This window comes from Aspergillus eucalypticola, assembly GCF_003184535.1.
Source record: "Aspergillus eucalypticola CBS 122712 chromosome Unknown BO83scaffold_31, whole genome shotgun sequence".
Classification (NCBI taxonomy): domain Eukaryota; kingdom Fungi; phylum Ascomycota; class Eurotiomycetes; order Eurotiales; family Aspergillaceae; genus Aspergillus; species Aspergillus eucalypticola.
Window position 1 is genome coordinate 123,746 of NW_020290305.1, and position 15,225 is coordinate 138,970.

General features: G+C 50.4%; 7 protein-coding genes across 7 annotated transcripts; 3 read left to right on the forward strand and 4 right to left on the reverse strand.

The window, feature by feature from the left end:
* Nucleotides 1–748: 748 nt before the first annotated feature.
* Nucleotides 749–1,562, forward strand: BO83DRAFT_402467 (putative GNAT family acetyltransferase; the record flags this gene model as incomplete). The annotated part of the gene is made up of 4 exons (XM_025533534.1): nt 749–866; nt 902–925; nt 948–1,118; nt 1,234–1,562. 4 exons carry the CDS (start codon nt 749–751, stop codon nt 1,560–1,562), a joined length of 642 nt encoding a protein of 213 aa, XP_025383821.1.
* Nucleotides 1,563–2,291: 729 nt separating this feature from the next.
* On the forward strand, nt 2,292–3,509 carry BO83DRAFT_279608 (uncharacterized protein; the record flags this gene model as incomplete). Its single annotated transcript, XM_025527092.1, has 1 exon — nt 2,292–3,509. A coding segment is annotated over one exon (1,218 nt), but the record flags the coding sequence as incomplete, so codon positions are not given.
* Nucleotides 3,510–4,057: 548 nt separating this feature from the next.
* On the reverse strand, nt 4,058–4,717 carry BO83DRAFT_140731 (uncharacterized protein). Its single transcript, XM_025526171.1, has one exon. It carries the CDS (start codon nt 4,482–4,484, stop codon nt 4,146–4,148), a length of 339 nt encoding a protein of 112 aa, XP_025383823.1. The 5' UTR covers nt 4,485–4,717; the 3' UTR covers nt 4,058–4,145.
* A 1-nt stretch (nt 4,718) lies between these two features.
* Nucleotides 4,719–7,220, reverse strand: BO83DRAFT_140788 (MFS transporter). The gene is made up of 6 exons (XM_025526172.1): nt 6,841–7,220; nt 6,689–6,768; nt 6,567–6,629; nt 6,393–6,507; nt 6,015–6,332; nt 4,719–5,958 (listed from the first exon to the last, which is right to left on the reverse strand). Exons 1-6 carry the CDS (start codon nt 6,853–6,855, stop codon nt 5,095–5,097), a joined length of 1,455 nt encoding a protein of 484 aa, XP_025383824.1. The 5' UTR covers nt 6,856–7,220; the 3' UTR covers nt 4,719–5,094.
* On the reverse strand, nt 7,199–10,318 carry BO83DRAFT_140729 (uncharacterized protein). The gene is made up of 5 exons (XM_025526170.1): nt 10,039–10,318; nt 9,315–9,966; nt 8,640–9,260; nt 8,200–8,584; nt 7,199–8,145 (listed from the first exon to the last, which is right to left on the reverse strand). The coding sequence occupies exons 1-5, from the start codon at nt 10,205–10,207 to the stop codon at nt 7,543–7,545; spliced, it is 2,430 nt and encodes an 809-aa protein (XP_025383825.1). The 5' UTR covers nt 10,208–10,318; the 3' UTR covers nt 7,199–7,542.
* Nucleotides 10,319–11,341: 1,023 nt separating this feature from the next.
* BO83DRAFT_440786 (dienelactone hydrolase family protein) lies at nt 11,342–12,468 on the reverse strand. Its single transcript, XM_025536287.1, has 4 exons — nt 12,155–12,468; nt 11,843–12,098; nt 11,514–11,779; nt 11,342–11,461 (listed from the first exon to the last, which is right to left on the reverse strand). The coding sequence occupies exons 1-4, from the start codon at nt 12,295–12,297 to the stop codon at nt 11,359–11,361; spliced, it is 768 nt and encodes a 255-aa protein (XP_025383826.1). The 5' UTR covers nt 12,298–12,468; the 3' UTR covers nt 11,342–11,358.
* A 1,737-nt stretch (nt 12,469–14,205) lies between these two features.
* On the forward strand, nt 14,206–14,835 carry BO83DRAFT_411350 (uncharacterized protein; the record flags this gene model as incomplete). Its single annotated transcript, XM_025534304.1, has 4 exons — nt 14,206–14,374; nt 14,423–14,536; nt 14,610–14,677; nt 14,701–14,835. 4 exons carry the CDS (start codon nt 14,206–14,208, stop codon nt 14,833–14,835), a joined length of 486 nt encoding a protein of 161 aa, XP_025383827.1.
* Between the last annotated feature and the right edge of the window lie 390 nt (nt 14,836–15,225).

Sequence of the window (15,225 nt, forward strand, 5' to 3'; positions counted from 1 at the left end):
ATTGCAGTTCTTTTGTTTGTAATGAGTATTATGAGCTTTATGATCAGACATTACTATATCCATCACAATATATTTGCAGTAACTGTCATTGTCATGCTTTTGTAAGCCAAATTCTAAGCCGATGAGACAGGCAACTAATTCTGAATTCATTCTTTCGGCACATAGATGATGCCCCCTTGACAGAACATCCTGCAGAAACATGAGTAGCAATATATCGCGGTTGTCAACTGTTATTAGGTCTATTCAAATCAGCAGCGGGATCCCACTACCCCTAGCCGAATCGCCACACGGGAGGGCGCAGTCTTGATGGCTAGAGCTTTACTAAGTTAATGCATATTACGATGACCTCAACCGTGCCGTATTTAGCTCACTGCATAAGTCCATACCAATAAATGCCTGTTTATCAACTCCTGGTCCAAGGGGGAGAATTCCTGGATGATACAGTGGTCCATAACCTTAAAAACCGGTTAAACCCGTAGTTCCTGGACACCCGGGTGGCTCAATCCTTGACCAACACCCTATATAGTCTTTGCTGTATATCGATTATCGTAGTTTCCTTATTCAAAGTCTTGAAAAAATCATACTTTTCAATCAATTTTACTGGCGGTGAAGGGACTTGGTGTTAATAAACGTAATTGCCCGATGGCCGCTATTAACCGCCGTACCCTATTCAGTTTGGCTCATCATTCCCAAGCCTGGATGTCACGGCTCTGTACAATGAATTGGTCACTTGAGCTTGCCAAAGAAGATGACTTTTCCCGAGCTCATAGCCGCACAGTGGGAAACGTTTGACAATCCTCCGCAGGGCATTTTTCGCCTCTTCTTCCCCATTGAAGATGGCGATTGGGAAAAGAGCCCACAGAGAAGTATCGAGGACCAGCGCACGTCTTTCATCAGGGAGCAGCCGACCGTCAAATGGATCAAGGTGATGGATGTAGAGAAGAAAGGGATTGCGGCCGCTGCCAAATGGTATTTATTCGACAATGCCAGCTCTTTGGCCAAACGCCCACCGGTCGAGGTTGATTGGTATCCCAAAGGTGTAATCAGGAACTTTGTGACTCAGGCTGTGCAGCAATATGAGCAGCCACGGCATGAGATGGGCCAAGGGCCGCATGCGTGTAAGTCTATCCTTTTGTGAACATTATTTGGTTTTGGACGGTTGCTACACATTCCTTACTGAGAGAAACAATTCTGGGCCTTTACATCCAATAGCCCACTGGCAATGTTAGATAGACCTCCACATTGGTTTCACGAGACCCAAGTATCAAAAGCAAGGTCTTGGTAGTAAGTGGATGGAATGGGGACTGGCAGAGGCAGACCGATTGGGGCTGGAGACCAGACTGGATGCCACTGATCCCGGTGTTCCTCTCTACGAAAAGTGCAACTTTCAGGTAGCCAAGGTGCATGAATTGAGGCCGGCAATGCCCGCGAGCCTGACGAGGAGTGAGATGCGGGAATGGAAACGCTGCGAAGAGGAATTTCTACCCATTCGCACCACTGTGATGGTGCGCTTCCCAGGTGGAGTTCCCGCTGCAAGCATGGAGGTTCAAGGAAGTCAGTAGAAGAGGAAGACGTCCGTATACAAGAAAATTACTACTTGTGTAATTCCCACTTGAGAGAGACATAAATACACGGCAGATTAAGCTCCGGTGAGACAAAGACCATTTCTTTTACAACAAGATTACGAATATGTCCTCAATTTATGCGTTAATTTCCGTGAAATAAAATTACTTAGCGGCATCCCTCTTTGCCCACGAGTCATAAACCAGAATCTCGAGGACAACAAACTATCCTAACGGCAATTTCCTTCAAAGCGGCTTACAAGATGAGTAGAAGTCCAATATATTGGTAGAAGGGGCCCGATATCTTAGCCAAATTACAGCCGATCACTAGGCTTCCTCCTTGATTATCGTTAGCTGCTTAGGAGAATATCCTTGCTTTTCCAGAGTATATAGGTGTATTCATCATTCCCTGGCCCAATTTACTGCTTCGATTTTCCTTTATTCTCCTCCAATGCCTCTCAAAGTTCAGGCCCATCAATCACAGCCTCACCACTCAGAATTGTGATCGCCCCTGCCTCCCCATTCGAAACATTTTGAAGGTTACCTGGCCTACTCATACCGCTCATCCCAAACTCTATTCGGCCTTCTGTTGGATCTACTCAGCAGCACGATGAGATATCTCTGGAATCTACACAGTAAAGGTCAGTATAGCATAGCTGGCAATCAGGAATACTATGTTTAAGTAGGGGAGAAGAAAGTACATTGCAAAGCTAACATCCGGGTCAATTAGGTCGGTGGTATCGTTGCTATGAAGTGTACGGTCCTGATCATAAATTTGGTTCCGATCGCCCCGAGGCGCTGAAAAAGATTAAGCAGCTGTGTGAGGAGCCGTACAAGCTAGATGAATGGGAGGAAGCTCAATTTCCTGCTCCGATAGGTGCACTGGCCGGCATAGTCTACACCGTGAATTTGGACGCTGGCACACTGGTAGTGTCCTACCTCGATTGCCCAAAGTATGAAGTCCAGACAGTGACTGACTGGTATGATCTGCGCACGGTACGTGAGGCCTCTAGCTTGTCTGCAGCGGGACTCCGTGAGGAGCTGAAAGAACTACATACGCATGCCCCTGAGGAAATTATGAATAATGGATTGGCGCAGCCGCCGCTGGAACCACTGCACCTCCGCTTGGATATCCCGACTTTCCTGAACGAACTGCAAGCCCGATTGTTCATCGATCTTATGTGGGCCTGGCGCTGGCACGTTTGCGATCCGATAACTATGCGTTATGATTCGCCGGCGATGAATTACTTTTGTATCGCCATCTTACGTCTTGCAGCTTGGGATTTCGAGGTTTCATCTGACACCGATGTTGACCTTCCAGTGACAAATTATCCTGATGTACCCTGGAGCTGCCCCAAAGGTGACATCTACTGGTTCCATGGATTCCTTGTTGTTCTATACAACAACCTGGAAGATCAATCTATGATCCGCTCAGCCGTTCAAAAGGCTGAGCAGTACCTTGAGAAAACCGCATCCCAGAATCATCACGCCCGCTTAATAATTATATCGACATGCCATGTTGTTTTTGCAGAGATCTCAGACGACACTGTCCGTGCAAGTAGCCCAAGTATGCTGATTTCGGATATGTCCAGCGGCCGGTGGCCTGCGGGTTTCCGTGCCCTCTGCCAGATCCTCACAACAAATTGCTGGCGAGAAAGAAAGACACACCGGGAGACATGGAAACCTCACCTGCCTGCGGAGATTGTTCAACTCATCCTGCAGCATCTGGAACCACGCGATGCGGTAGCATTCGCACAAGCGTCTTTCATTGCCGAAAGATGGTATTACGCAAGTATACACCAATTCACAGACCTTGTCGTACAGAGCTCCCGGTTGCTAATACCGTGTTGCGGCAAGCGCAGCGGACTCGAACAGTCCGGGGTGATGTGCTCAGTTTGCTACTCCTGGCAACACACCGACTGCTTTGACCAAGCTAATCTTCCGAGTGATAGTTGTCCCCACTACATTTGCTCGCGCTGTCGAGATGCTGAGCCAGAATTTCTCATGGGCCCCGAAGCCATGTACAAGTTTTGGCGTAAAGGAGCATGCAAGGTTCGACACGAAAGTACTCTCAAGAGGTTTTGGCTACAGCAGAATCAACGCGTTTCTAGTAAAATGCATGAGTCCAGACACTGTCTTGCGGACATCGACTATACAGTCCGGTTTAATGGTGCTTTTTCTGGTTTGGCTTATGGCTTTGACGATCGTGACTTGGACGATGATGACACTGACGCTGATGGTTATGATTCTGATGGCTACGACGATGTTAGCTACGATGATAGTGACTATGAGTATGACGATCATGACGATGACGACGCTGGAAACCATGACACTGACCAAAATGACTTTAATGATGAACCCTGAGAGTGCCTTGCTATCCGGGTAATCAAAACGTAGTTGAGATGGTGCAACTAGAGAAGAGATGACTTGAGGAAGGCAATTCAAATTTCTAGCGCTTTAGACGCGTCTCACGCCCTTATATCTGTTCCACTACTTATGATCATGCCCTTCGGGGCTGTCAGACTGTACTCGTCCATGCCCCACTGTCTCACCGCGTAGGCGTATCATGTAGTGCCAAATGCTTCAACACTTGTTCAATTTGAACACTATCTCTGCGTACATGAAAGGCATGCTGCTCCTGCGATCGACCAGATAGTGAACCAATACTGCCCAACAACCTTCCACCCCTAGAGCTCGGTGCTGAATGGATTGCTGAAGTCGATTGATACGACCCTGAAGTGAATCATCCACTTCCGATCTAACCACGACGTGTCCGACGATCTTGCGACCCTCGGAAGAATGTGGCTGGATTTGACGGATGATGTATTCACAGCCTGGAGAGCACTTGCTGCCCGTTGACGTAGGTGCGACTATAAACCCCTGGTCAATAGGAAAGTAATAAGAGAGAAAGCCGGATGTCATTGCTTTCACAGCGTCTTCGTTGTTCGGGTCCTCCTCGACACGTTGGACAAGTTCATTGAGGATGGGTATGGTGAGATATTCTGCCGTGGTTGGGTCAGATTCAAAGGGATTTGGAACCTGCTGAGTATTTGCAGTGTGGGCGAGGTCTGGGATTATCTAGCAGGTAGGAGAAAGGGGGACCTGATAGAGGGGTGTAGCGAAGCTCGAGCTGACCACTTCGCCAAGGTGGGGAAGATGTTATTTTTCTCCGCAAAATAGCTGCCGAGGATCGGCACTGATCGACGATCTCCTCGGATTCAAGTAGTCGGCTTCCTCGTTTTCCGTCCAGCTTTGCTAATTTTCTATCATAATAATCAATATACATATTGACATGACTAGCCAATTCCCTGTATGCAATCCTGAAACAGCCTTATACTGGCTCATCATCTTCCCATCGCCAAAACGCCACATGAGACTCCCAGGGAGCTCAAGTCTATGTGCATGTAATAATATACGAACGAAACAGAACTGAAAGAATTATACCCAATCTCTTCGATGCATGGTTCCCCCAAGCCTCACTCTCACTTTGTCCATGCTTTTCTGATAAATCGTGTGACAACCGCACAACCCATCACAGTTCCAACTGAGATGACTTTCTGACGCTGCCACCAAACTTGTAAAACAGCATTGGCACGGGGATCATGCCAAGTGTAACGAATCCCAGCAGGGAATTACCCCATCCGTAGCCCAATGTCGAGTACATGCGCGGTCCCGCCAGCGGCAGCAGAGCACCCATCAGCGACCGTGTGACCACCATCGCGGCGGTACCGGAGGCAGCATACCGAGGATAGCAGTCGATCACGTAGGTCTGCAATGTATTGTAAATACCCACCATGCCGAACGCAAAAGGCGCCAGGCCAATGATCGGCACAATCCAGTGCGTATGCTCCTGCGCAGACCATCCGTACCAAAAGAACGAGACGGGGATGAAGAAGGCAAAGACGATAGTGATGGACAAACGCATTTCCGGCTCAAAGACGTTGTTGTTGCGCAACTTCAACCGTGTGATGATACGGTCACTGACCAAGGCAAAGACTATCTGGCCACTGATAAAGCCGACACCGAGACCGAGATACGCGAGGCCACTGATCTCCGTGCTCCAGCCGTAGGACTTCTTGAAGACATCGGTCACTGTGGTAAAGAGCAAGTAGAGACATCCGTAGAGTGTGGCCAGATAGGTGGCAACTGGGAAGACGATCGGCGAACGGACCAAGAGGTAAAATGGCATGATCAGCCGCTTGCCGAGAGTGCTTGTATAAGAACCTTTGGCGTCCGCTCCATTGGTTTCGTAACAGCTGTATAGCTCGGGACGATTGAGCTCCTTGCGGAGGCGCTCGGTCTTGCGGCGTATGATTACGACGTGGTTGGTCTCACGGTTGAAAATCATGACCAGAGCAGAGAGCGTGCCGCCCGCAATGACCAGCACCCAGAACACCTAGCAGGATATCAATATCAGTTATGTGGATAGACACACCGGTGAAAATAACATACCCAATGCCAACCCGCTCGCTGAGCAATGAAACCTCCAAGAAGCGGTCCCAGAACAGGTCCGATCAAGATACCCGTAGTATAAACTGCCATTGCAATTCCACGCTGTTCGGCCACAAATAAATCGGCCACCACACCACCACCTGTGGTCAAACAAGCCGATCCACCGACGCCCGTCAGGAAACGAAAAACGATTAGTGCAGAGATATTGGGGGCTAGCGCGCAGCCAATCTGGAAGGCGACAAAGAACGTGTTGGCCGCACTGAGGACGATCCGTCGGCCGTACATCTCACTTAGCGGAGAAAAAAAGAGAGGACCAGTCTATATGGCAATTTTGGTAAGCACAAGTCAGGTTCTTGACAAAATGGAGACCACACATACTACATAACCGATGAGATAACCTGTGACCGAGAGAGTTCCCAAGATAGTCGATGTGACATCAAATTCCTCTTCCGCGTACACCACACCTGGAGAGAAGACAGAAGACGCGAATGGACTGCAGAGGTCGTAAGTAAGAGACAGCAACCGGTTTATCTGAAGAAAACCTCAGCATACCTGATGAATGTGATGGTACTGACCAGTATCATCAAAAACCACTTCTGAGACACAGGGAAATTCCTATTTCGTGTCAGATGCTAGAACTTACATGGTGGCAGATGTGACCGGCTATCTCTCACCTCGGATTCGTTGGGTCATCCTCGCTGTCCCATCCTACCATGTCCTTCTCGAGGTCTATCACAGGGTGCACATCGGGTCGCTAGTAACTTGACGTTAGTCAACGGCTCACTAGTGGACATAATTCTTGACGATAGCGGAATTCAATGCCTACCTTACCGCCAGCCATGGCGCTGGACGAATCCTTGCTAGTAGTGATTGGTTGTTTGTATTCTCGGAAAAGCAAAGTCGGAGTTTATAGTGGTAAAAGTTGCACTAATAATCGAGCAAACAATCGCATAGTTTGGATGGTGCTCAGCGCTTGTTCGTAGGTTAATTGCGCCTGGGCACCATTCTATGAGATATATAAGGGGGCCGCGATACATCCTCAGGGAGGCTCGGGCCGCGCAGACTTCGAAATCTGACAGATACATCCCAAAAGGAGTCGTGCAATGCACTAAGCATATCTTTCCGGCACGCAATTGACCGCCACGTTGGATCCGGCCTTTTGCAGTGGTTGAGATCAGCGCGTCTGGACTTGCAGCGCCGGTTGGTCGGCACTCGGCCTGCGAGACCCGATGTTTGGGTTAGACCGACCCGTCGAGCTGCCCCCCGTGGTTCGGAATCTCACCCAGCAGCCACTCGGATGTTGGGTGGTCAGGTCTCGGATTGGACGAGAAGAAAAATAGAATATCGAACAAACACTAAGGGAGGGTAAAATAAAAAGAGGGAAAAAAAAAAAAAAAAATTAGACATGAAAGTTCATGATCAGTTGCCAAGCGCACGCGGCACCACGCTCAGCTATTATCGGTCGGATCTTAAGGCGCCCGGCATTGGACACTAGTACCCCCAAACCACCATCACATTACAAGTCGGTCTAAAACAGATAGTCGAAGCTGAGTAAATCCCCCGTCATCCCGTCAAATTCCCCAAGCTCTCTCCCAAACAGGTAATCCTCGCCTTCCGTAGGTCGTTGCAAATTAAAGGGTCGCGCTTCCAGGTAGTACGTCTGATCTCCGAGCCCTGGCTCCGGTCCATAAGTGGCAGCAGCCCCGGCCAGCGCCTCCATAACTCGCTCAGCTGTCTGGGGAGTGGTGTTTTCGGGCGCCGGAGTTGGCATAGTCGTACATGGCGCACCTGGTTGGAGCGGGGGAACCACATACCCTGACGGTACCGGGGTGGAATCTAAATGAGATAACGGAGGCTGTGATACAGGAATCATGCCGTATGCTTCGACCGGATTAGACTGGGAAGGATGCGTCTCCACGCCGCGCGTGAATGACCCTGAGCTGGGAGCAACCACTTCACCCGCTCCAGGACCGTTACATCTCTGATTCCCCTGAGGTGATGCAGCATGATGCTGTCTTGTCGTCGGTCCCGTATACGGCTCGCTGGCTTTATCTGCAACTGCCTCTGCGGTATCATTCGGACTTTGCGACTGCGAGCCGTGATCCGATTTAGTGAACGTAGCTGTCAGTACCTAGTCGCTTACGTTAGCCTAGAATCGTCAACATGGAACCATCCGTGGTCGTACTGTTAATGCCACATGCAGGCGACGGGAATGAGAACTGTAAGGGGTGAGGCACATCAGCATTCTCTTTGCTGTTATCAAATCTATTTTGAGATTTCTTGCTGTGTCCGGGTTCTTAGAGCCCACCACCACATATATCAATGACAGACCTGCTGTGCAGACCATGTACGCAATCCTCCAGTGAGCTCCATATAGGAGACCGTCCCGGTGCATATCTTCGGTCAAATGGATAAGATTGCGGCTGGCGTCAACACACGCCGAGGCGTACTTGTGAAATCCGTGTTCGGCATGGCCGTTCCCCTCGGTGCTGTCGACGAAGTAGTGCAGGAACGGTCGATATAGAAGAATTTGGACGTGTGCATATGTCATCCATAGCTCGTATTTCGCCCTGCGACCTGTTAGCTGGGTGAAACTTAGTGGGACCGCACTCATGGTGACCTTACTTCTCTAAGTGGGGGGCGTATCGACTTGTGCCCCGTTTATACCCCAGTGGGAGCGATGTGGACCACTTCTGCAGCTCTGCTTCGAGCTGCGTGACAATGTCGTTGCTCACCCGGTGGCTCATGGATCCGCTGTTGGTTTTGCGCCGGACGCCTCCTGACGGATAAAGCTCTCGAACTATTCGATCCAGAATATTGTGGAGCTTCAACAGCGCGACAGAACCAGACATACTCCGAATCAGTGCCGGGTCTTGTAAGGCTTGTGATATCCTGGTCGACTTAAGGTCGTTATCGTCCAGGTCTAGCGGCTGTTCGATGTCGACTTCATTGCTGTTGATCGGCCGCGGATATCCGCACATCGAGGCTACGACCATCAGTAATTGTCGTAGAGACCAAAAAAGTCGCCGCTTGATCTCGGCGACGATTAGATTGTCTCTCGTATTCGGCAGCTGGAGATTCATGCGAACGGCGAGAGAGAATGCGTGTGACAGGCATGTATAGCACGGTGATAGCCTCTCCGTGCTCAAGATGAATAGATTCATATAGAAGATTGCTTGTAAGGTAACGATATCATTGCAGTCGTGCAGATCCACTAGATCACGGCATGTGGAGAAATATTTCGTTCTGCTCGCGTTAGCATGGTTTTTTGTTAAACGACACGGTGGAATGTAGACATACCTCTCCGCGGTCATGTCGTCCCCGCTTTCAGAAGAGCCCTCGCCGATCTTCTCAAACAGGCAGCCCAACGCCATGAGAGCGTAGACGAGCGGGATATGGCGCGTTTCCCCTTCCCCATAGTCGCTCTGATCCAGGCTGTAGAGGAGTTCGAACGCCGAGTCAAACGTGGGTCGGTGCACGACATGATAGAGGACGCTTGCATCCAGCGCAATGTTGATTAGGTGCTCCGCTCGCTCACGGGGTGGTAAGCAGACGACCCGCGGTGCCGGGTTGGCTGACTGGAACAATTTCACTCCGGGTTTCTCTCGTATACGTAGCCGGCTGTCGAAGTCCGCGCCGGGCCAGTCTCCCAGCTCCGCCTTGAGGCGCTCAATAAAAGCACGGTCGGCGGATGAAAATCCGAAGCGAGCTTCTCCTTGGCTTGACTGGGCCTGAGGCTGGGAATCTGTCGGGTCGTGGCCGACATCATTGGCGCCGGCTGTTGACGGGGGATGGAGTTGCGTCGCCGAGCTGGGGGACTGAGATGAATCTTTGGTGGCAGAAATGGTCTGATAGGATTCCTCCATCGCCTTGACCCTCTTCTCCAACTCCTGCAGACGATCGAAATGCGGGGAAGCTTTGCGCTTGCGCCGTGGCTCCGGATACACACATTCTGTACCCGTTAGCTTGTCCCCAGCCTACCGTCTGTGGTGTTATCGCGACACAAAAAAAAAGGGCCTCGCACCATTGAAGGAGGTGCGACAGTGATTGCAGGTAGAGACGCCGTCACACTTGATTTTCATCTGGCGACAGCGCTCGCATGCCCGGCGAGTACGATCCTTGGGTCTTCCGGTGGCATCGGAATGGGAGGCATTCCCATTCGGGGGAGGGGGCATCTGAAAATGGCGGAACATGATGAGAGGGGGATGAGGAAAGACCTGACTGCGATGCAGTCATTGGGAGGAGAGGATGTAATGGAATGGAATGGAATGGAATAGAAATAGAGATCAACATGCGCCCATAGCAAGTTGAGTTGTGGGATAGAGGAAAAGAAAGGAAGAGTAATAAGGTGGATGGAAGATGAGTGAGTGAGTAAGTAGTAGCAGGTGAGGTGAAAGTTCCAGGTTCCAGTCAGAATGCCGCCCGATCGCGAGGTTCTCGCCAATGACGCACCATCAAACAACAGTTTGAAAGGATCACGTGGTGACTGGGGGGAGGGGAGATTGGAAGGAGCCGCGGCCAGTGGTAGTGGTGGTGGTGGTGGTGGTGGTGGGTTTCGTATTATTGAGCGCATTCTAGATTACTACTCCTAATAATTCTCTCACTCTCACTCTCAAATCCTTTCTTGTCCTGAGGCACCCGGGGGCGGGAGGATCTTATTGCGCCCGACTGCTTATCGACCTACCTCTGCTGTCGGCTGGTCCCGAAACTTGCCTGTCACTGCCAAAAAAAGAAGAAAAGAAAGAAGGGGGAAAAAAAAGTACCCACAGCGGATCATTTCTCTCTCCACTCTCTCTACTTAGTACTACTACCTTATTGTCTACTACATAGTAGTCTGTGTGTCTGTCCAACGGTTTTCCTATACTCACACACAAGTCACATTTGCTATCTACTCAGTTTGGCTCCTCTAGTGAAAGATGCACTTTTACTTTCAACTTTATGATCCCTAGTTTGAAGGGTATATACTTCTGCGACTTCAATCCTTCTTTCTTCCCACCTTACGGCTTGATGGAATACGATGATGCTACCGCGTAGGTCATTACCTGACGGCAAGACTCACATTTTTCCTTACTCGAAGGATACTCAAATGATGCTCGGGACAAGGGATAATTGACTCTAACGTGGTTTAACATTCTAGCAGTGAAGGTCATGCTACATAACCCGGTTGGGGAACGAATCCCGGAATAAGAGACAGACAAGTGGAGACAATTTCATGCACATCCTAGCCATCATCATCATATTTAAATATAGCGTAGTCATCAGCCATTACTAGCCTATTTCTCCCATCTATTTAACTACTCCACCCCCCTCCCCCCCGGTTCCCCTGTGTCGCGCACTTGCCCTCTCACACCTTCAAGTGCTCATCAAACCACTGCACGGCCTGGATGAAGGCATTCTCCTTGGCGAATAGCACCTTGGGGTCGCTGAGGTCTCCCCGCAAAGCAAATCTATGACATGATTAGTCTAAGGCGCAGTCCATTGGGTTTCATAATCACTCACCCATGACCGACACCGCCATAGAGAGTCTGGGCATAGGGCAACGCCAGCGTTTCCAAGATCTGTTCCGACTCGTGTCGCTTCTCGGCGGGGAAGACGTGGTCCTTCTCGGCCGCCGCAATGGCCAGAGGACCCTTGATGGCCTCCAATTCCTCCTTTTCGACCAGACTAGGGTGCGCCAGGAAACCGACATCCACCTTGCCTTGGTCGGGCTTCAGGAACCGAACAACATACTTGGCGCCAAAGCAGTATCCGATGGCACCGATTTTCTGTCAGGAAATCAGTCCCACCGTTCGTCCGGCCAGCCATTGGCAGCGGAAAGATAGGCCTACCTTGATGTGGTACTTGGTGCGCAGTTCAGCTATGCACTTTTCCAGAATGGGGTCGATGACGGGGGGAGTGTGTGCGATCTTCTTCTCGTGGTACTCGCCCACCAGCCATTTGTGGAGGTCCAGGCCCGCGGCGCCACCAATGGGGATGGGATCACCATAGAAGAGATCGGGGATGAGAACCAAGTAGCCATTGGCGGCGAACTGGTCAGCGATCAGCTGGGCATTCTTGAACCGGTGGCCCAGGATATCAGTCAGTCTATTTTGGTCAGTTGAGACTATTCAGTTGCAACCATTGCAGTGAGAGGGACAGACAGGATGATTGCTTTCTCGGGAGCGGCACCCTCGGGAGCCTTCTTGTAGACTTCAAAGTCATCAATGGTGATGAAGTCGCCAGTCGCGTCGCCGTCATGCTTGACGCCCTGGAAGCAGCACTTTCTGGGAGGGTAGGAGGTCATTGTGATGTGTGTAGTTGGGGGGAAGTTCAAGGGACTTGGTCGGAAGGGTTTGAATGCTTGACTATGTGACCATGGACTTCTCCCGGTGACTTTATACCCCTCTACTACCTTATTCAAATGCAGTTTTGAGTGATCGGAATCATCTTTGACGGCATATCTTCCTAGTCCTCGGTCGCGGACCGTGGTGTTTCTGGTCGGCAAGGATGTTGGGCATGGTACTTCCTGTTGCCCTCTAGAGATCCGAGGACTGCCCGATGGGGAACTGCCCCGACCGAGATTCGGGTTAGCGCGGATCCCGCGCTAACCTCAGTCTCGGCCTTTCCCGCTGGCATCCCGATTGCGAGGCAACTTCCTCGTTTTAGCCAAAAGAGGTAAGAGCATGTTGGGAGGTATTGCCTCAGGCAGTCAGCCTTTAGGTTATCTCCTACATACTCCGTACACTGCTAACCTTTCCTCGGCTTGTATCTGCATAGGTACTACACTACTCTGTACTAGTATTAACTATCTACTACTTACTCCGTGGGGTTGGAACAACTGCCACCACCCGTCCCGTCGCGAGTTGCACCGATCACGTCGCTCCCCTACATGCAACCACAGAGCGTACTGTGTCTACCAACCAGTGTCCCGCGCTGTGGAGGTCGGTTTCGGCACCCCGTGAAAATAAGCAAGAGACCGGCTGTCATTTGGACTTTCGTCTTCTATTCGCCGTTCTGACATACCTCACCTCGTCGACCATTGCCGATTCAATCGATCGATGAGTTGATGGAGTTCAATGTGCCCACTGCCGGGTCGCAAGGTGAGGAGACACTTGTCCTAACACAATGAGCATTGCATGCGTTCGCATCCTGACCAAGATACACTTCAGTAGAAGAAATGCGACCGTATCTCTTCCTGCTCCGCCTGCATCACCCGCCGGGCTCCCGATAAGCGACAGCGCGTGCTCCTCTCGCCCCGCGACGATGAGGCCATGGAGAATGTACGCAGAAGCTCCTTCCGAGCAGCCCACAGTCTGAATCATCATCAATGGCTCCCCATTCACTCTTTCATCCTCGTGTGACGGGAAACCAATCTTTTGAGAGATACAACTTTCAGCAGGCCCTACGAGTATCTCGGCAGCGTTAGCCAGAATGGCGGCCGACAGCGACTTCAGTACGCCTAATGTCGACAATGTCCGAGCGAATACTGTTTGGGTGGGAATTACTGTTCTTGGCGCGTTTGGCTGGATCTAATAGGCCAATGGCGGAAGAGGAGCTTTGTGACTGATCTGTCTAATCCGCACGTTTGTCGAGGGACCGTAGATATATGCCTCTTCCTACACCTGCTCTTGATGCCTGCTGGGGAAACGCATCTTGTCATACAAAGTCCTCCTTTCTTTCGCATAATCTATGGCAACTTGTTATAGAGTTACTGCTCGGCTCAACGGACGATGCCTCTGCTCAAAGTCAGATCCCGGTTCAAACTCATTCAGTACCGTGTCCTATTCATGGGAAGCCATGACGTACATTTGGGGCTCCTTATTGAACGCCCTCACATGATGGAAGCTCCGTATCGCAAGGTCGGTTTCGCATCAACTGCAATGGTTTGCCGGGAGCTATAAACATGAGTCGGATCCAGGAAATATCGGCAGACCAAATTTGGTCGCCTTCTCAAAAGCTTCGTGTCAGCCGAATGAGCTTGAGCACCGGCTCCAAGGCCGGGGATGGGGCTTCCCACACATAGACACTCTGCATTCAATAGCTGTCATGTCGACATCACGGATTATTCACACCGTGGACCATTCAATTAAAGTCATCACGGCATCACGGATCATTCACTACTAGTCATTATCTATATATTGGAACCTGGGCCCTCTTTCGCATCAGCGCAGTTAGCAGGGGCTTCTTCAGTGTCGGAAAACAATATTCGAACATGGCTCCCTTTAAAGGCAGCATCTCCCAGCGTGAGGTCCAGTGGGTCAGACTCAACAGTTCCTGCACATACAACAAGATCTGTTATTTCAGGCGAACCAAGTCTGTGGTCGGCCTATCTCACCTCATCAGCGTCATTGGACAGTTCCTGATCATCTCTTCTAAGAACCGTACGCTTCCTCTCCTCACCTTGTCCATCTATCCTGACACTTGAATAGGCTACGATAAACTACAGGACCAAAATGTACCGGGGTATCCCGATGCTCGGGTAGACGCCAGCAACCTACTTAGCAGCCTCACTTTTGGAATGTATGCCTGCACCTTTTTTAAATGTCTTTTTGTGCCTCCTCATAATATGCGACTGGTTCTGGCCGGAGCGGAAAGAGAACCTTTGCATTCAATGAGCATGGAAACTCGGTTCCGCTGCGGCGAGCCTGTTCCAACTGGCAGCATGCGTAGTGATTACTATCATCGTTTGGCGACGCAGGGGGTCCAGATACACGGTGTATCAGCAGATGAACAAGAAACCCTCCGAAGCACCTGGGACTGGATCTCTTTGGCGTACCGAAAAGATGGCCGGACAGTAGCGGGGCTAGTGTTCTACTGGGTTGGGTGTGTGTTTTTATTCTGAGGGTAAGTTCTTGGATGAAATGAATGCGATGAGAGAGATGTCTAACCATGTGCCAGTACCAATACTATGTGACATTGCTACGCGTACCACAACACTGACAGGCGGTTTGTCGAAGATGCGAGAAAGGGAGGGAGCCAAGTCGCTGGTGAAGGAAGGACTTGATTTAGGCTTCACTGCAATGAAATAGTTAGCTGAGGCTAGTTGGGATAAGTTACTTCCGCGGTCTGAGTGAAATATCAGCTTTGTTGCTGTATTGCTGAAGCCCTGGGGCCAATTCTGGAACACCAGGAAGAATTTCAGAGGCACTTGCTGCATATTTGAAGTCTCTGGTTCGAGGATCTGATTTAAATTGATTACCTAGATGTTCAGTCAGATAATACTAGAACGCCT

Excerpts from the sequence above, each read along its gene's own strand:
- BO83DRAFT_140731 (XM_025526171.1), bottom strand. The coding sequence starts at position 4,484 with ATGACATCCGGCTTTCTCTCTTATTACTTTCCTATTGACCAGGGGTTT.
- BO83DRAFT_140788 (XM_025526172.1), bottom strand. Across the intron at positions 6,630-6,688 it reads GATGACCCAACGAATCCGAG|GAATTTCCCTGTGTCTCAGA; the intron begins GTGAGAGATAGC and ends GACACGAAATAG. Across the intron at positions 5,959-6,014 it reads AGCGAGCGGGTTGGCATTGG|GTGTTCTGGGTGCTGGTCAT; the intron begins GTATGTTATTTT and ends ATATCCTGCTAG.
- BO83DRAFT_140729 (XM_025526170.1), bottom strand. The coding sequence starts at position 10,207 with ATGTTCCGCCATTTTCAGATGCCCCCTCCCCCGAATGGGAATGCCTCC. Across the intron at positions 9,261-9,314 it reads GACGACATGACCGCGGAGAG|AACGAAATATTTCTCCACAT; the intron begins GTATGTCTACAT and ends TAACGCGAGCAG. Across the intron at positions 8,585-8,639 it reads TACGCCCCCCACTTAGAGAA|GGCGAAATACGAGCTATGGA; the intron begins GTAAGGTCACCA and ends AACAGGTCGCAG.
- BO83DRAFT_440786 (XM_025536287.1), bottom strand. The coding sequence starts at position 12,297 with ATGACCTCCTACCCTCCCAGAAAGTGCTGCTTCCAGGGCGTCAAGCAT. Across the intron at positions 11,780-11,842 it reads GCACCAAGTACCACATCAAG|AAAATCGGTGCCATCGGATA; the intron begins GTAGGCCTATCT and ends ATTTCCTGACAG. Across the intron at positions 11,462-11,513 it reads TATGGCGGTGTCGGTCATGG|ATTTGCTTTGCGGGGAGACC; the intron begins GTGAGTGATTAT and ends ATCATGTCATAG.